General features: G+C 53.6%; 1 protein-coding gene across 5 annotated transcripts in view; it reads left to right on the forward strand.

The window, feature by feature from the left end:
- The first annotated feature begins 1,200 nt into the window (after positions 1-1,200).
- Positions 1,201-14,942, forward strand: part of PTPRF (protein tyrosine phosphatase, receptor type, F) — an 80,522-nt gene continuing 66,780 nt past the window's right edge. For 4 of the 5 annotated variants that reach the window (XM_014540021.1, XM_005866604.2, XM_005866608.2 and 1 more), the window contains exons 1-3: positions 1,201-1,219; positions 5,895-5,968; positions 13,005-13,140. In XM_014540021.1, coding sequence (XP_014395507.1) covers positions 13,050-13,140 — 91 coding nt within the window. In that variant the 5' untranslated portion in view covers positions 1,201-1,219; positions 5,895-5,968; positions 13,005-13,049. Of the gene's footprint in view, positions 1,220-5,894; positions 5,969-13,004; positions 13,141-14,942 lie in introns of those variants that run through there. The other variant, XM_014540022.1, reaches the window with a different exon arrangement.

Genomic DNA, 14,942 nt, shown 5'->3' on the forward strand with positions numbered 1-14,942 from the left:
CCTCCCTTCCTGGGTCTCTCTGTCTGGTCTCTCCCTGGTCTCTTGGCGTCTCCGCATTCCTCTGCTAGGCCCCCTCCCCATTTCTGTGGAATGCTGCCCCTCTGGTTCTTCCATCCCAGGGTGGGGGAAGGGCCGGCCTTTCTCCCCATTTCAACATTCCCCCAACACCCCAGTGCAGGGCCCCTCGGTGGGTGGAACAGGTTGGGGAGTGGGAGCCCTGCCCCTGTGTGAGCCGGGGAATGGAAGGGAGGCTGCCAGTGTGAGGGGATCCTCTGGATTCCCCGGGGGACAGCGACGCAGAGCTTGGGCGGCCGGACTGCTGAGTGTTGGTGATTAAGGCTCCACTTTGGCTCCTGAACAGACAAGGGCAGGGATCCAGAGTGACCCTGTGCGGGATCTGGCTGGAGAATCCAGGAAGTGCCCTGGGGTGAGAGGCTGGAAAAGGAGCCCCGTGGTGCTTCCAGGGGGGTCTTGGATAGTGAGGGATCCCCTGAGAAGGGAAAGGGTCTGCGGAGGGATTCTTTGGGAGGCAGCAGGGATCTGATGTGATCCAGAGGAGGGTTCTGGCAGGAAATCTCGGGAAATTCTATGCTTGGCTCCTTATTAACTCTTGCTTCAAGAGAGCAAGAAAATCCCGGTTTTTCACTGATTATATGTACAAACCTAGGACTTCAAGAAGCAGCAGGTGTAACTCCCCAAGCACAGCTCCCCACATCCGCAGCCCCAGGCACAGGCCACACACTCACACCCCCTCATCTCCACACTCAGCTCACTCCACTTACACATCCATTTGCCTCACTGCCCTCACACTTGCACACTTGGGCCTGCATGGCAGCCAGAGAGCAGAAATCTGCTGTGCTTGCATGCCCTGCACCAACCACTTCATGCTTGTGCTCTCACAGCACCACCGTGCACACCCAGGGAGGGGCGTGTGCACACTCACAGTCTTGTGCATCCTCGTGCCCACTTTCTTGCACATTTTTGCTTGCTCAACGTCCTCATCATTTGAAATGTCTCTGTAGTCGTGTTTTCCATGTGTTCTTCCTCTTTCCTCTTTTCTTCCCTTTAACAAGAAAGTTGTTTTGATATCATTCCTTCCTTCCTCCCTGTCTTTCTCCCCCCCAGCAGCTCCTGACCTTCTCTCTGTCCAGCTTTGTGCACCCTGTGAGGTGGATGTGGTATCGGGACTTCTAAGAGAGGAGGCTGGATCTGAGTGGTGGTGAAGCAGGGGTTGTTTTTTTTGGGGGGTGGGGGGAGGCAGGGGGGTATAGTAAGCAGAGACTGGCTAAAATTTTTTTTGGAAATTGTATTGGAATGCAACAAAATGCTGGCCCTGGCAATCTGTGCTCCCCTCACTCTCCCCTCTTACCCTAACTGTGCAAGTCCATTACTGAGGGCCCTTGGTCAGGGGCAGGTGGGAGCTAGACCTCCACAGAGGCTGAGACACACAATATAGCTCTTTCACTTTCTGACTTGAGACCTTGAGGAGCTTATTTCCTCCCTGAGGCTCAGTTTTACCCCCTGTAAAATGGGGCAGCTAATCCAAGGCTCTTGTGAGAATCCAAGGAACTGGATGATAGTTCAGTCAGCAGCAGTGGCATTTGCTTCCATTGTGATTATGACACTTCTCCACAGAGGATGAGACACACAATATAGCTCTTTCACTTTCTGACTTGAGACCTTGAGGAGCTTATTTCCTCCCTGAGGCTCAGTTTTACCCCCTGTAAAATGGGGCAGCTAATCCAAGGCTGTTGTGAGAATCCAAGGAACTGGATGATAGTTCAGTCAGCAGCAGTGGCATTTGCTTCCATTGTGATTATGACACTGCTGTGTGCTTGGGCCAGGCTTGCAGCCAGGGTCTTGCCCTTGAGAAGCTCATGGTCCCTGGGGGAACAGATTGCATCATGGGAATGTAGAGCAATTCAGTAACCTCTTATTGATTGCTAACTGTGTGCCAAACTCTGGGCTAGGCACTTTCAGCCAGGCTGCTTTGCTTCCTATGGGACTAACAGCTGTAGAAGAGGCAGCCCACCACCCCTTAGGAGCTACTGAGATTGAGCTCATCATGAGTTCACCTAAAGCAACTTAAATTCTGAGCTGAGATTAGAAAGTTAGGGGTATTTAACATGAAAAGGCAGAGGGGAGTGTCCAGAGGCCAAAGTGAGATAAGTCCTAGAGGAGACCAAGAAGGGGCTATCTGAATTGGGTTTTGAGAGATGAGTAGGAGTTTTCCAATTGAAGAAAGGGCATTCCAGACAGGAAAAAACAGTACGAGTGAAGACTCAGAGGTCTTGTTATTTGTGGGGTATCAGAGATATAGTGGATCACAGAGGGCCTTGAATGCCCGCTTAAGTAGCTGTGACTTTATTCTGAGAACACAGAAGGGAGACCCAAAGGATTAAAGCCTGGGAGTGGGAGGTGCGGAGTGTGTTATGATCAGATTTGTTTCTGGAAGAGGATTCTGTGGTTATGGGAAATGGATGAAGGTAGAATGCTCAGTGAGGAGGAGGAGGGTTCAGGTAAAGTCAGGTGAGAGGATGGTGGCTTGGATAGGGCAGTGGCATGGAGCCATTTAGAGGGCACATTTATTAAGACAGGATGATTTGTTGGATGTGGGGGTGAGGAAGAGGAAGGGGTCCAGGTTCCTGGAAGTGAAAAGAGAGGCCTTCACAGAGCTAGGGATTTAGGAGGAGAGGTAGATTTGGAAGGCAGATAATGAGCTCAGGGTTGGACACATTGCTTTGAGATGCAGCATTTGAGGTTGGGGCAGGGTGGGCGGACCTCCAGCAGGGGGTTGAGTGTGAGCATCTGGAGTTTGAGAGAGAAGTCTAGGCCTGTGAAAGGATGGAGTTATGTGAGTGTAGAGCTGTGCTCATCAAGAGAAGACAACCTCAGTGGTTAAGAGCACAGACTCTGGTTTCTAACTGCTGGGGTTCAACTCCACTTAATAGCAGTGTAACTTTGAGCAAGCTTAACATCTCTGAGTCAGTTTTCTCATTTGTCAACTGTGTGTAATAAAATTCGGTGCCGTATAGGGTTGTTGTGAGGATTAAAGTTAATGTGCTGCAAGTGCTTAGGACAGGGCCTGGCATCTGGTAAGCACCAGGTCAGTGTTAGCCATTGTTACTGTGATCAACATGGGTGGTGCACACCCACCTCCATCAGAAAGAGGGGCCTTTACAAACCACCTTGTTAAGGTGAGGGCACCTGCTCATCTAAAGTAGCTGCAATTCTGAGCTTAGGCTAGCAAGTTGGGGGAGCTCAACAAAGGGAGTGCCCAGCTCTCATCCCTCATCGTGTTTATGCGATTGTGTGTGTTGCTCAGGTATTTTTGATCTACAGATGGGCCCGTGTGGGGAGACTAGAGGAAGAAGCCCTGGAGAAGAGACCCTATGTTTGGGGCGGATGGAGGGGATTCTCAGAAGGGGCAGACTCAGCATGTTCACTTGCCCATTTCCCTCACCCCGCCTGAGCCCTGGGTATCTAGTGAGGTTCTTTATTCCCAGATCTGCCTCTGAGGTTCAGGTGCACCAGTATTTTGTGTGTCCCCAACCTCCAGATCTGAAAAGGATGGTTCTCGCTCCTCAGCCGTGTTGTAGCTGCTGCATCCAGGAACTGTTCCTGGTGCAGCCGAAGGGGTTGCCTGAGGGTTGCTCTGGGGGGGCATCTGTGCTTCTCTGCATTTCAACTTGTTCCTGGCCCCGCTGCCAGGCCACGACGAAGAGCCCTGCTGGGGGCCAGCCCCAGGTTGCTGCCAAGGCCTTCTTACCTGATCTTGGTCCTGGCCACCAACCTCAGCCCTTCTGAGGCCTTTCTGGATGCCAATCAGAGATATCTAACCTGTTTCCGGTACCAGTCAGGTTCTTTCTGAGTAGCTTTCCAGTTGATCTTCTGGGTGTATGCAGTAGTTCTGATTGTTCTGGGCTTATCTTAGGATGAGTCTCTAGAGTAATTCTGGTGAAGCGGAGGGGTGATTCTGATTGTCTGTCTAGGTGGGTTGGGGGCCAGTTTGATCCTGGACTGGTGTGGTTCCAGGCGCTGTTGAATCCTGCCCTGATGCCAGTCTTTGTGCTCTAGGGTCTTTCCAAATGCCTGTTTCATCTGTTCTTGGACCGTCTTTGGCCATTTGGAGCAAATACCTTTTTCCAGGTGTGGCTCCTGCTCAGTTAAGGTCCCATCTGTGGACACCAGCCCCAGTCTCCTGGTGTGGCCATGGAAGTGGCAGTATTGCCAGCTGGCTTGGCGGTGCGGGGGTGGGGATCGGATCCTCCCTGTTCTCGCCTGGGACTCTGCTCCTCTGCCCCAGGGTCCCTGAGCAGCGGTAGAGCCAACAGCCTCACATCTGGCACTGTGAGGCCCCGCTGGCGTCCCCGGACAAATGGGCCTTTGAGTTTCGGACACGGAAGCCGGTTTGTCTGGCCAGACCCGCCTGACGGCCTGTGTGCTAGGAGCAGTGGCCAGAGGGAACTTTGTGGAGAAACTCAGTGGTCTGGGGGAGGGGAGCCATCCTGAGTGAGTCCCAGGACTATTGGTTCTTGGGGGCTGGGGGTGATGGAGGCAGGAGAGGATGAGGCCCACAGGGTCAGCGCGGATGGTACTGGGCTGTTGAGTCTTCCATCAGTGAGGACATCTCCCGCGTTGGCAAAGGTGGTCAGTCTCAAGTGAGGGCGATTCCCAGACACAGGAGGCTGGCCCGGGCTGGTGAGGACCTCCTCCCTGAGCCCCATTCCGTGTGTCGGCTTTGGGAGGAACTAAGATGGCATTGCTGTGGGGTGGGGATCCATGTGCATGTGGGGGCGGGAGGTTGAGGATAAGCCCGTTTCGAGGTGTAGCTTGTGTCTAATGGGCACCAGCGGTGCCAAGTCGCTGAGCTGTGGTGAGGTGGTGATGAGATGGAGTGGGCGTGCCTGGCCCCTACCCCCACCCAGGATGGTGCCCACACTGGTGGAGGCTCAGTAATGGTTCTAGAAGGAAGGGGCCGGGCTTTGTTGCTGTATGTGTGCCAGTGGAGAAGGCATCCAGGGCACGCCTTCATTTTAAAAATTATAGAGAAGCAGAAAGTCAAAAATAAATATTGTTTCTAAAGCTTCTTTGAAGGCTGCATGTATGCTGGTGTGGTTCTTCGAAGCTGGCCTGTTTTCTGTGAACTCATTCATGCGTTCATCCACTCATTCAGCAGACCTGGATGGAGCACCTACTATGTGCCAGCTCTCTGCTGGGTATTGGGGATACAGAGCTGGACCGGGCACACACCCAGCTTAGGGGTGTGACTCAGCGACCACTCAGCAAACGTGTAAATAAATAAATCATCACATTTGTGGTCACTGCTCCAAGGCAAGGCCCAGCATGTAGTCTAGGACACCATGTGAGAAAGAACCATTGGCCCTGAGATCTGAGGGGTAATTGGCTAGAAAAACATGGCTAGTGTGTTCCTGGCAGTGGCATAGGCTGGGAGATTGGAAGAAACGTGGCACATCTGAGGATCAGAAGAGGAAGTTCTTGCAGTTGGCTGGTGGGAGGGAGGGGAGCATGGGCAGGTAGTGCTGTAGAGGGGGGCCTCGCCAGCTGCTCCACTGGCTGGATGGTTATGCCGAGGAGTTTGGACACAGTTTTACTACCGAAGCCAGGGACTTGGTCCGTGTTGTTTACAGCTGTATCCTGGGTGGCTGGGAGCAAGTCTGGCACATAGTAGGTGCTCAGGAGTATCGAATAAGTGAGTGAATGAGTGAAGTGAAGGGCATTGTCACTAAATGGGGATCTTCCTTCAGGAACAATTCCATAACCTGCTTTTTTCCCTCCCTGCATAAACAGTAAATTTTGAATGTCTTTCTGTGTCAGTAGTTATTCTGCTGTGAGGAAATTCTTAATGTTCTCATTCTATCCACTCTCTCCAGGAAGGAGCAGAGGCCTCGGTTATCCAAGAGTGCTGGTTGTCCAAGAGTCACTGGTGTGAGCAGGCAAAGACCTGGTGAGTGTGCCCGAAGTGTGCGGGGTGTGCATGTGGCTGAGAGACGCCGGAGGCCTGGACCAGGGCAGCGGGGATGGAGGTGGAGAGAGGGTTGTGAGTGCTCTGAGGGAGGCGGGGTAGATAGGACAGGGTGAAGGATTGAATGTGGGGCATGAGGGAGGGGAGGTGTCAGGGATGCTGCCCGGGTTTCTGACCGGAATGGATGATGGAGGTGGGTGGGGACTGATACACAGCTTGTCGGCTGCTGTAGGTGTGAAATAGGCTTCTGGGTGACATCCTGGGATCTCTGCTTTTCTGTTTACCGTGTTTCTGTAGAAAAGACTGTTCTCTTCAACTGTCGATTGTGGTAGGAGGGGTAGGGTACCCATAGAATCCGGAGCACCTCATTCCTAGTCTCCTTGAGGTCCACTTCTCTTTTCTTTCCGCTAGAACCACAAGTGGGTGGGTTGGAGAGTTAGGTTGGAATCAGAGCATGATGGGCCTTGGATGTCGGGCTAAAGACTGGACTGTTTGCTGAGGGTGATATGGCGGCATTGAAGGTTCCTGAGCAGAGAAGCAGCATCCGTGCATTCCTCTACCTATTTTCCCATCCTTTTGTCTACTTATGAAACATTGTGTCTACTGTGAAATAAAGCAGCCAAGCAAAGTGAGCTAAACAGGGGGCATTGGTTTGTGTGCACAATGGATTGGGAGGGAGTGACCAGAGGCACGAAACCCACTTAAAAGGTGGGCGGTTGCCCTGGCCAGGTAGCTTGGAGTGTCATCCCGTGCACCAAAAGGTTGCGGAAGGTCAGGGCACATACCTAGGTTGTGGGTTCTGTTCCCAGTTGGGGCGTGTACAGGGGCAACCAATCAATGTTTCTCACATCAATGGCCCTCTCTCTCTAAAAATCAATAAACGTATCCTCGAGTGAGGATTTTTTAAAAAAAGAGGGAGGTGATGAAGGTCTTACTGACATGGTGGTTGTGATGGGTGCAGGGCAGATTCAAACGTATTGACCCGCTATTGACCCGCTGGGTGTGTGGGATGAGGAAAAGGGAGAATTTGAGGAGGACTGGTTGGCTTGGGTGACCGGGTCACGGTGGCACTGTCACTGAGATGGGGACCTGGAGGAGGAGGGGATGGGGGAGGATGAGTTCCTGTCGAGCCATCCTCTGAGAGCTTGAAGGCAGAGCCCAAGACTGTCTTGTTCATCATCCTGCCTCCTGGCTCTGGGCCCAGCAGGGCTCGCTGAACAGTTCTGCACAGACGGCTGAAGGAAGAGGGCGTGGAAGAGAGGGGTCTGGCCTGGGCAGGGGAGGGAAATGAGCGTGTATGGGTATCTGCCGGGGGCCAGGTCCTGTGCGGCGAGATGGACATTGAGGTTATTTAGAAGCAGCAGCAAGAAAGGACTTGTCACAGGTGAGAAGGGTCAGATGGGGAGGGTGGGTGTGGGAATACCTTCTATCCCTTTACCTGTCCATTCTGAGATGATGGATCTTACCTACCTGGGAGCCCAATCTTACCAGAAAAGGTGCCTGCAAGTGAAACCCCCTGTCTTCTGGGGAGGCCACTTGCTGCTGGCATGTGTGAAGGTGGGGTTCCTGTAAAGCTCTGTTTCTGGAAGCAGTGCTGACTTGGAGGGGGAGGGGAAGGTGCACTGAGATCCTGAGGCCCAGGGACAGCTAATATAAGTGTTTAGTCAGGCTGAGGCCTCCTTGGGTACAGGCCCAGGGTGCTCGTAGGGGACTGGGTTCTGGGGCAGGGTCCAGGGAAGGTCACGTCAGGCTAGGCTACGTCAGCGAAAGATCGTGCTGTCTACATCAGGGTTTTTCAACCTCGGTACTGTTGACATTGACCAGATAATCCTTTGTTGTGGAGGCTGGCCTCTTATAGGATGTCTGTAGGATATCTAGCAGCCTCCCTTGTTTCTTCCCACCAGATGCCAGTAGCACCTGTCCCCCACCCCTGTCCTCAGTGTTGACAGATGTCTCCAGACATTGTGTAATGTCCCACGGGGGATGGAACCACCCTGGATTGATATCACCTCTTGCTGCCTTTACTACTCTGTACAAACCTGGAAAACTGGGGGTGGCCAGTCCAGGAAGGTAGTTAGTGATGGGTGGGTCACTTGAGCTGAGTTCTGAAAGGTGAGTAGGTGGGGACAGGAGAAGGGCCTTCTTCTCAGTAGAGAGAGCAGCAAGTGCAGAGGCCCGGGGGCAGCCACGTTGGTGAGCATTACCCCAAGGGAGGCTCCACTCCCCTGCGGAGGGAGGCTGAGGGCTGGTGGCTTGGGATTATGGCCGTAGGAAGGTGCCTCTGCTGGTCCCTTGGGTCTGCCCCCAGAGCTAAGCCTCTGCTGGACCTTATGCCCTCCTCTCCTCCCCCCCCCCCAGACTCTGGGACCCTCTTTCTAATCCCCCCTCCATTCTCAGGGGAGACTGGGAAGCTGAGGGGGCCCAGCTGTGGGAGGGCAGGCGGGCTGTGGCTGCGCTCAATGACAGGCCAACTGGCGGGAAGAGAGACAGGCAGCCTGCTGTCGGCTGCCGCCTTCCCCAGGGCTGGGGTCCTGGCTGAGCCTCTGATTTATTCCGGTCATAATTCGGCGGTTGGTTTGGTGAGAGTTGGAAACATGTTGGTTTTCCCTTCCCAAGTGTAACAAGCCTGTTTCCGCCTCCGTGGCCGCTGCTGCAGTGCCACGCGGTGAACTGTCCAGGACGTGACAAAAGGGCTCGGTTAGCTGCCCGCTGATTAGAAGATGAACAGCTTCCAGCTCTCGCTGCCCTCAGGCTCCTCTTGCTCAAACACCAGCCTCTCCCCTTGGCCAGCGCTCTGTGGGGCCTTGGATACCCCTCCTTCTGCTGATGTCCATTTTGGGGCCCCAGCCTCCTGGGAACCAGGATTCTGGCCTGGGGAGGCGACTGAAGGAACAGGTGGTATTTGGAGATTAATTAATATTTGTGAATAACAACACGTGCCCAAGGGAAACAAATCGGTCTGTGTTTGCATATTCACGAGGAGGTCAGAATGATCCCCGCTGTGCTCCAGCCAGGGAAACCCCCCCATTTCTGGCGTCACAGGGCCCCCGGGGGGTGGGGCTCGAAGGCTGACAAGGGTGGCTAGGTTGGGCTGCATGAAGGTGATGTGACCTCTGTGTAACATGCATTTCCATGACGATTGTATTGAGTCCCGTGGCTTGGTGTGGTGCCTGCTCCCTCCTCCCTTGTCCCTCAGAGAAGTGACTCCCAGGGTCTTTGATTTCACAAACCAGTACAGTTTCCAAAAGCACTTGGGGGCCTGACATGGGGTTGGCAATTTTTTATTTTGCCAAATAAAGACATTATTTAAAAAAAAAACAAAAAACTGCTATCTGCTACCACCATCATTTCATACCAGAAAGGACATTTTAACACCAAGGACAAAATTTGAGAATAAAGGACAGTTCTTCCCAAGAAAGGGCAGTTGGCAGTTTCACACTGACAGCAAAGAAAAAGGGTCTATTGTAAATTAAAAACCATTCTGAATGTAGGAAAATTACATTTAATTATATTCTGCAGCATCATACAGTATGGAGTTTGTTTTCCTGTCCATGTCAGTTCGTTAGAACCGATGGTCCACAGTGCAGTTCAGAGATGCGCCTGAGTGTACAAATGTTCAGGCCTTGTTTCATCTCAGGTGTTAAAAGCCCAGACTCACCCAGCCGTGGTGGCGAAGGTGGACGCTCTGCTCTTAACACTGTCACGCCGGATTCTCTGCAACCCCAGCACGGGTGGCATCGTCCCCTCCCTGCTCCTCGCCCACCTTTTTCCCACAGGTGACCCTGAGCACTCTGGAGCGGGGGCCGCCCAGGGGTCGGGGACTCTTGACGAGGAGGCCCCAGAGCTGGGAGTGGCCTGCACCACCTGACACGGGACAGGCTCTGTGCCCAGAATCTGGGGCGGGAGGGCAGCTTGCTCATGCCAGGAGCTGGTGAGGGAGAGGCCCTGCTTCGGACAGCTACGTGGTTGCCTGAGTAGTGCCCTGAGAAAGTGTCTGTGTTTGTGTGTCCCCGTACCTCCTCTCTCTCTGGGCAGCCATGTCCCTGTGTCCATGGGCCGCTGGAAGAGCTCTCTGGGGAGGGAATGTCTTTTCAACTTCTCCACCTTTGTCTGTTCTGCTTTCTGGACCTGAACAGTGTCGTGCATACTCTAGACCAGGGGTGGGCAAACTTTTTTACTTGAGGGCCACAATGGGTTCTTAAACTGGACCGGAGGGCCGGAACAAAAGCATGGATGGAGTGTTTGTGTGAACTAATATAAATTCAAAGTAAACATCATTACATAAAAGGTTACGGTCTTTTTTTTTTTTTTAGTTTTATTCATTTCAAACGGGCCGGATCTGGCCCGCGGGCCATAGTTTGCCCACGGCTGCTCTAGACCCAGAAACACAGGGGGTCCAGGAGTCCCCAAGTAAGAGCCACTTGTCTTTTGTCACATCCAGCGGAGGTTACCAGAAGCCCAGGTTCTCTGACACCATGGTCAGAATCTCATCCAACATTGTCCCTCGTGCTGTCTGCTCTGGTGTTATATCCCCGTGGTGGCTGTGTTATGGACATAGGACCCTTTCAGTCTATAACGGGTGACACCTCTACGATTAAGTACTGGAGAGTAATACAACTGTAATGTCTACCAGGCAGCTGCACTCCCATGATGTGTGGAACCTCTACACTATGTTGATGTCTGGACCAGACAACTACCTCTGTGATGTCTGCACCTGGGTGTTACATTGCTGTGTGCACCAAGGCAGCTACAGGGGATTAAGCCTCTGTGATAATTATATTGGGGAGTTACATTTCAGGGTGACTGTGCTGTGTAATTGTACCTCCATAATATCTGTTTTATGTAGTTTCATCCCCTTTATGTCCGAACCAAGGAGCTATGCTCCCAGGATGTTGTTCCTCGGGGTTGAGTCCCTGCGATATCTGCACTGCGGGGGTTCACACCGGCTGCTTTCCCTGAGGTTAAACCTTTGTGAATGTTGTATTGTTGCCCCCATGATATCTGTATAAGCCCCTCTCCCTGTCTTTTGGTGCAACACTTCACTGAGCTATGAGCCATGATATCTGTCCCAGGGACTACAGGAGGTTGTGTCGGGACCATACCTGCTTGTCAGCCTGACAGGGCGTTTCGCCTCCTGATGTCTGCTGGGATGTTGAATTCTGTTGTTGGCTGCACCACTGAACACAGCGCCATGATGACCAAGCCCCGATAGGGCTCTGTGATATGTGACCTCCATCCCTAAATGGCCATGCAGGGAGGGCATAATTGTGGGGGCTCCCTCTCCTGGTCTCAGCCACCTGAGCTCTGTGATCATTGAGCAGAACCCCAGGTGTTATATAGATGGGGCTGGATGCCCATATACCCCTTTCAACTTACTTTCACAGCTCGGCTCCTGTCTCAGACTTCTGGCAAGATTCAGGACAAGGGACATCTCCCACCCATTTCCCTTTGTGTCCAGCCCGCTCCACTTCACAGTCCTGCTTGCTTTGTCCCAGCCCCTTTGCTCACCTACTGCCCTCTGATCTCATGACCTTTGACTTCCTCAGTTGAGACTAGGATTCAAGTTCTAGGAAGGAGTAGAGCCATCTTTGAGCCCTGTCCTTTCGTGTTCACCTCTATGAAGGCCTCTTATACTCTCTCCCTGTAGTCCTGTCACCTCCTTGCAAATTTTCTTATTGTGGGTCAGCTGTGATCACAACTCTCCCACCAGAGTCAGTGTGTACCACTGTAGGGCCATGAGGTATGTTCACTATCACTCACTCGCCCTCTATGTCTGGTGGCATTTTTAGAGCATCAGTGAGGGACTTATGTGCCAGCCCCTGCCCAGAGGAAAGTAGAAACAAAGCTGGTGGTCACTGGTGTGAATCCCCGGAAGCCCTCTATGTGGGGACATGGAAGAGGCCCTCAGGAGTTCCCCACTGGGGCTGGGCCATGGAAGCAGTGCATCTGTACTGCGTGGTGTGAGCAAAGGCCTGGAGGCATTCAGTTGGCCCCAGATGTGATCTTCCCCATGCACAGGTTCCTGTCTGTTGGGTGACACTTTTGAGCCTGTGGCTCTGTGAAGTTTGCCCATGTCCCTGCTGGGACAAGAGCAGAGGAGGTGTGGGTTGAATCTAGGGTTCAGCACCCCCATCCCTGGCCACTAGGGCCTCCCTATAGTTTCCCATTGGAATGGGAAGGTGCCATGGGAATTGGTAGGACGGGGGTAGCCAGGTGGACAGCTGCAACTTGTCAAGAGCGTGTCCTGGCGAACCTGGACAGGTTGTGGCTTTGACTTCAAGCCTCTGATTCCTGGATCCTATCAGCCACTATCAAGTTTGTGCTCAGGTCTGCACTCAGCATGTGGGGTCTGGCCTCCTGCCTGTTCCCTCTCTGCTGAGACAGGAGGGGGAACAGGGTGCCCCAGGGGCTCTGGAGTCCCTAGCCTGTATGGGTCTGCTAACTTCTCCCTGATCTCTGTCTCTGTCTTGTTTTGTTTAGTCTCTGTATCTCTGACCTCGTTTCCCTGTCCCTGCCCCTTATGGAGGCCAGTTGGGAAGGCAGGATCTGGGATGGAGCGTCCCTGCCCCCTATTCAGGTTTAGGGAATGACCTGAAGGCCTCTTATATTCTCTCCCTATAGTGTGACTATTGGGCTATTTTGGGCGGGTCAGTGGAGGGTCAGTGAGGAGCCTAGGTGGGCACAGGGGTCAGAAGGTGATCATTGAATAGTACAAGGGGGGATCTGTTGGACTGGGCTCTGGATGGTCAGTGAAGATGAGCGGGTGTCTGGGTGGTAAGGCCAGGAGGTGGCATGGGTGGGCAATAGGGACATTGGTGGACAACAGCTAACTAGCTTGCCCTTCTCTCTCTCTTTTTTTTATTGATTAAGTTATTACATATGTGTCCTTATCCCCATGTTACCCCCTACCCCCCCCCCACTCATGCCCTCACCCCCTGTTGTCTGTGTCCATTGGTTAGGCCTATATGCTTGCATATAAGTCCTTTGGTTGATTAGCTTGCCCTTCTCTCCATCACAGGTAGATTGTCCTGGGCTGTGGCTGGCCGTGGCACTGGAGCTCTGGATGGCCCCTGAACCAGCACCAAGGAGGAGGATGGTGCCCCTTGTGCCCGCACTCGTGATGCTTGGTTTGGTGGCGGGCGCCCATGGCGACAGTAAGTCTGACCCTTCAAGGTGTGGGATCTCCCAGCTCAAAAGATGGTGTCCCTCCTAGCAGCACTCTGGGATGGGGGCAGGACCAGCTACTAGGAAAGACAGGATGGCTAGCTGCCCCTCCAGACCTTCTGTCCTAGAGAGAACCCCTCACGGAGCCCCCCCATCCATGCTTCCTGGGTGCATCCTGTGGAATGCCACATGTCCCTTAAGGCACTGCAGGATTGGGCATGTCTGAGTGTTATCCTGTTTTATGGGCTGACGGTAAGACATGTCCAAGATTCATGTGGTCATTGGGTGACATGCTCAGGCGTGTATTGTGTCCGCCACTGCAAATCTGTGCAGAAGGCACAGCGTGAGCCATGTCGGGGGTTGGCGTGGGAAAGGGGGGGTGATGCACAAGGAATGTGAATGACCATGGAATGCCACTTGTATCCACAGATACAGGGAGGGCTCAGAAGGCAGAGCCATTATAGCTCTTCCCTGGGCTGGACCCTGGAGATTGAGGTGTGGAGACACTGAGCCCCTCCTTCCCTCTCCCCTGAATCTTCAAGACAAAGGGGCATCCATCCCCGTCTCCCCGGCCCTCTGCACTTGCCCAGGAGGCAGCTGGGCTCCAGCACCCCTGTGTGTGTGTTGGAGGAGGTGGGATTGTCCCCTGTCCAGATCCAACTCCGAACTTTCGTCCCTTTCCTGCCGCCCTTCCCCCTGCCTGGCACTACGAGACTGGCCGCCCCATCACCATGGTTACCATTGCTTGGTTACTGGTGGGAGGCGGGGCACAGGGCGGATTTAGCCAATCTGCACACTGAGGGGGAGGGGCGAGGTCGGAGCCAAGGTCCCTGGGGGAAGGGGCTGTTCCCAGCCTGTTCTGAGCCCAGAGGTGGCTCAGGGCCAACCCAGGGGTCAGCAGGCCATAGGGTTTTCCACACCCCCCTCTCCAAGTCGCTAGGCAAAGATCCCTCTCCTTGCTCCACACAGGCCCTTTCTCCTAATGGCTCATTAATTATTCAGGACCAGATCTGGAGAGGGGTTGGACTGGAGCTCCTGCCCTTTGTCCTCCCTGGTGGGGCTAGAAGGGCAAGAGGGAGGGGAGGTATTCCTCCCAGGGCGTGGGGTGAGGGGTAATGGGAGCACTGAGGTGCAGGCAATGAGAGGGCTGGACAAGCCGGAGTAGGGTGGGGATCGGGGGTGGTTGGAGACTGCTTGAGCCTGTAGGGGCAGGTTGGGGTAAAAGTCATCAGGTGTCTCCCACATCGGCAGGGAGGCGAAGGCTTGTCAAGACTTAGGTGTGGTCAGTAGCCCTTGGACATTGTGGCCCTTGGACATTGCTCTCCCTCCCCCACCCTGGACACTCTCAGGGCCTTCAGACAGGGAGCGTGAAGGCAGAGGGAGGACCGCCCAGCTGGGCTTTCGGAGTCAACACATCCTGGGAGAATAACTGCCTTTCCCCCTGCTTCAGACCCAACATGCCCCAGCCTGTACCCCTCACTCTCATCCCCCCAAACCTGCTCGTCTTCCTGTGTTTTCTCTCCTGGCGCATGGCATTACCACCCACCCAGCCACCCAAGTCAGAAGCCTCGGCCTCCTCCGAGCCTCCTCCCTCTCATACCCCACATCTAATCCATCACCAAGTTCTCTTGTTTCTACCTTCTAAATATCTCTGGAATGCATCCACTTCTCTCTCTGCTCCCTTCACCCAAGCCACCCTCAGCTCTGGTTTGGGCTCTCCTCTCTCTTTTCTCATAATCCATTCTTCATTCCAAAGAGTCACCTTGCAAAATGAAATCCTAATCATGTCACA

The sequence above is a fragment of the Myotis brandtii genome, unplaced genomic scaffold (assembly GCF_000412655.1).
Source record: "Myotis brandtii unplaced genomic scaffold, ASM41265v1 scaffold235, whole genome shotgun sequence".
NCBI classification, from domain to species: Eukaryota; Metazoa; Chordata; class Mammalia; order Chiroptera; family Vespertilionidae; genus Myotis; species Myotis brandtii.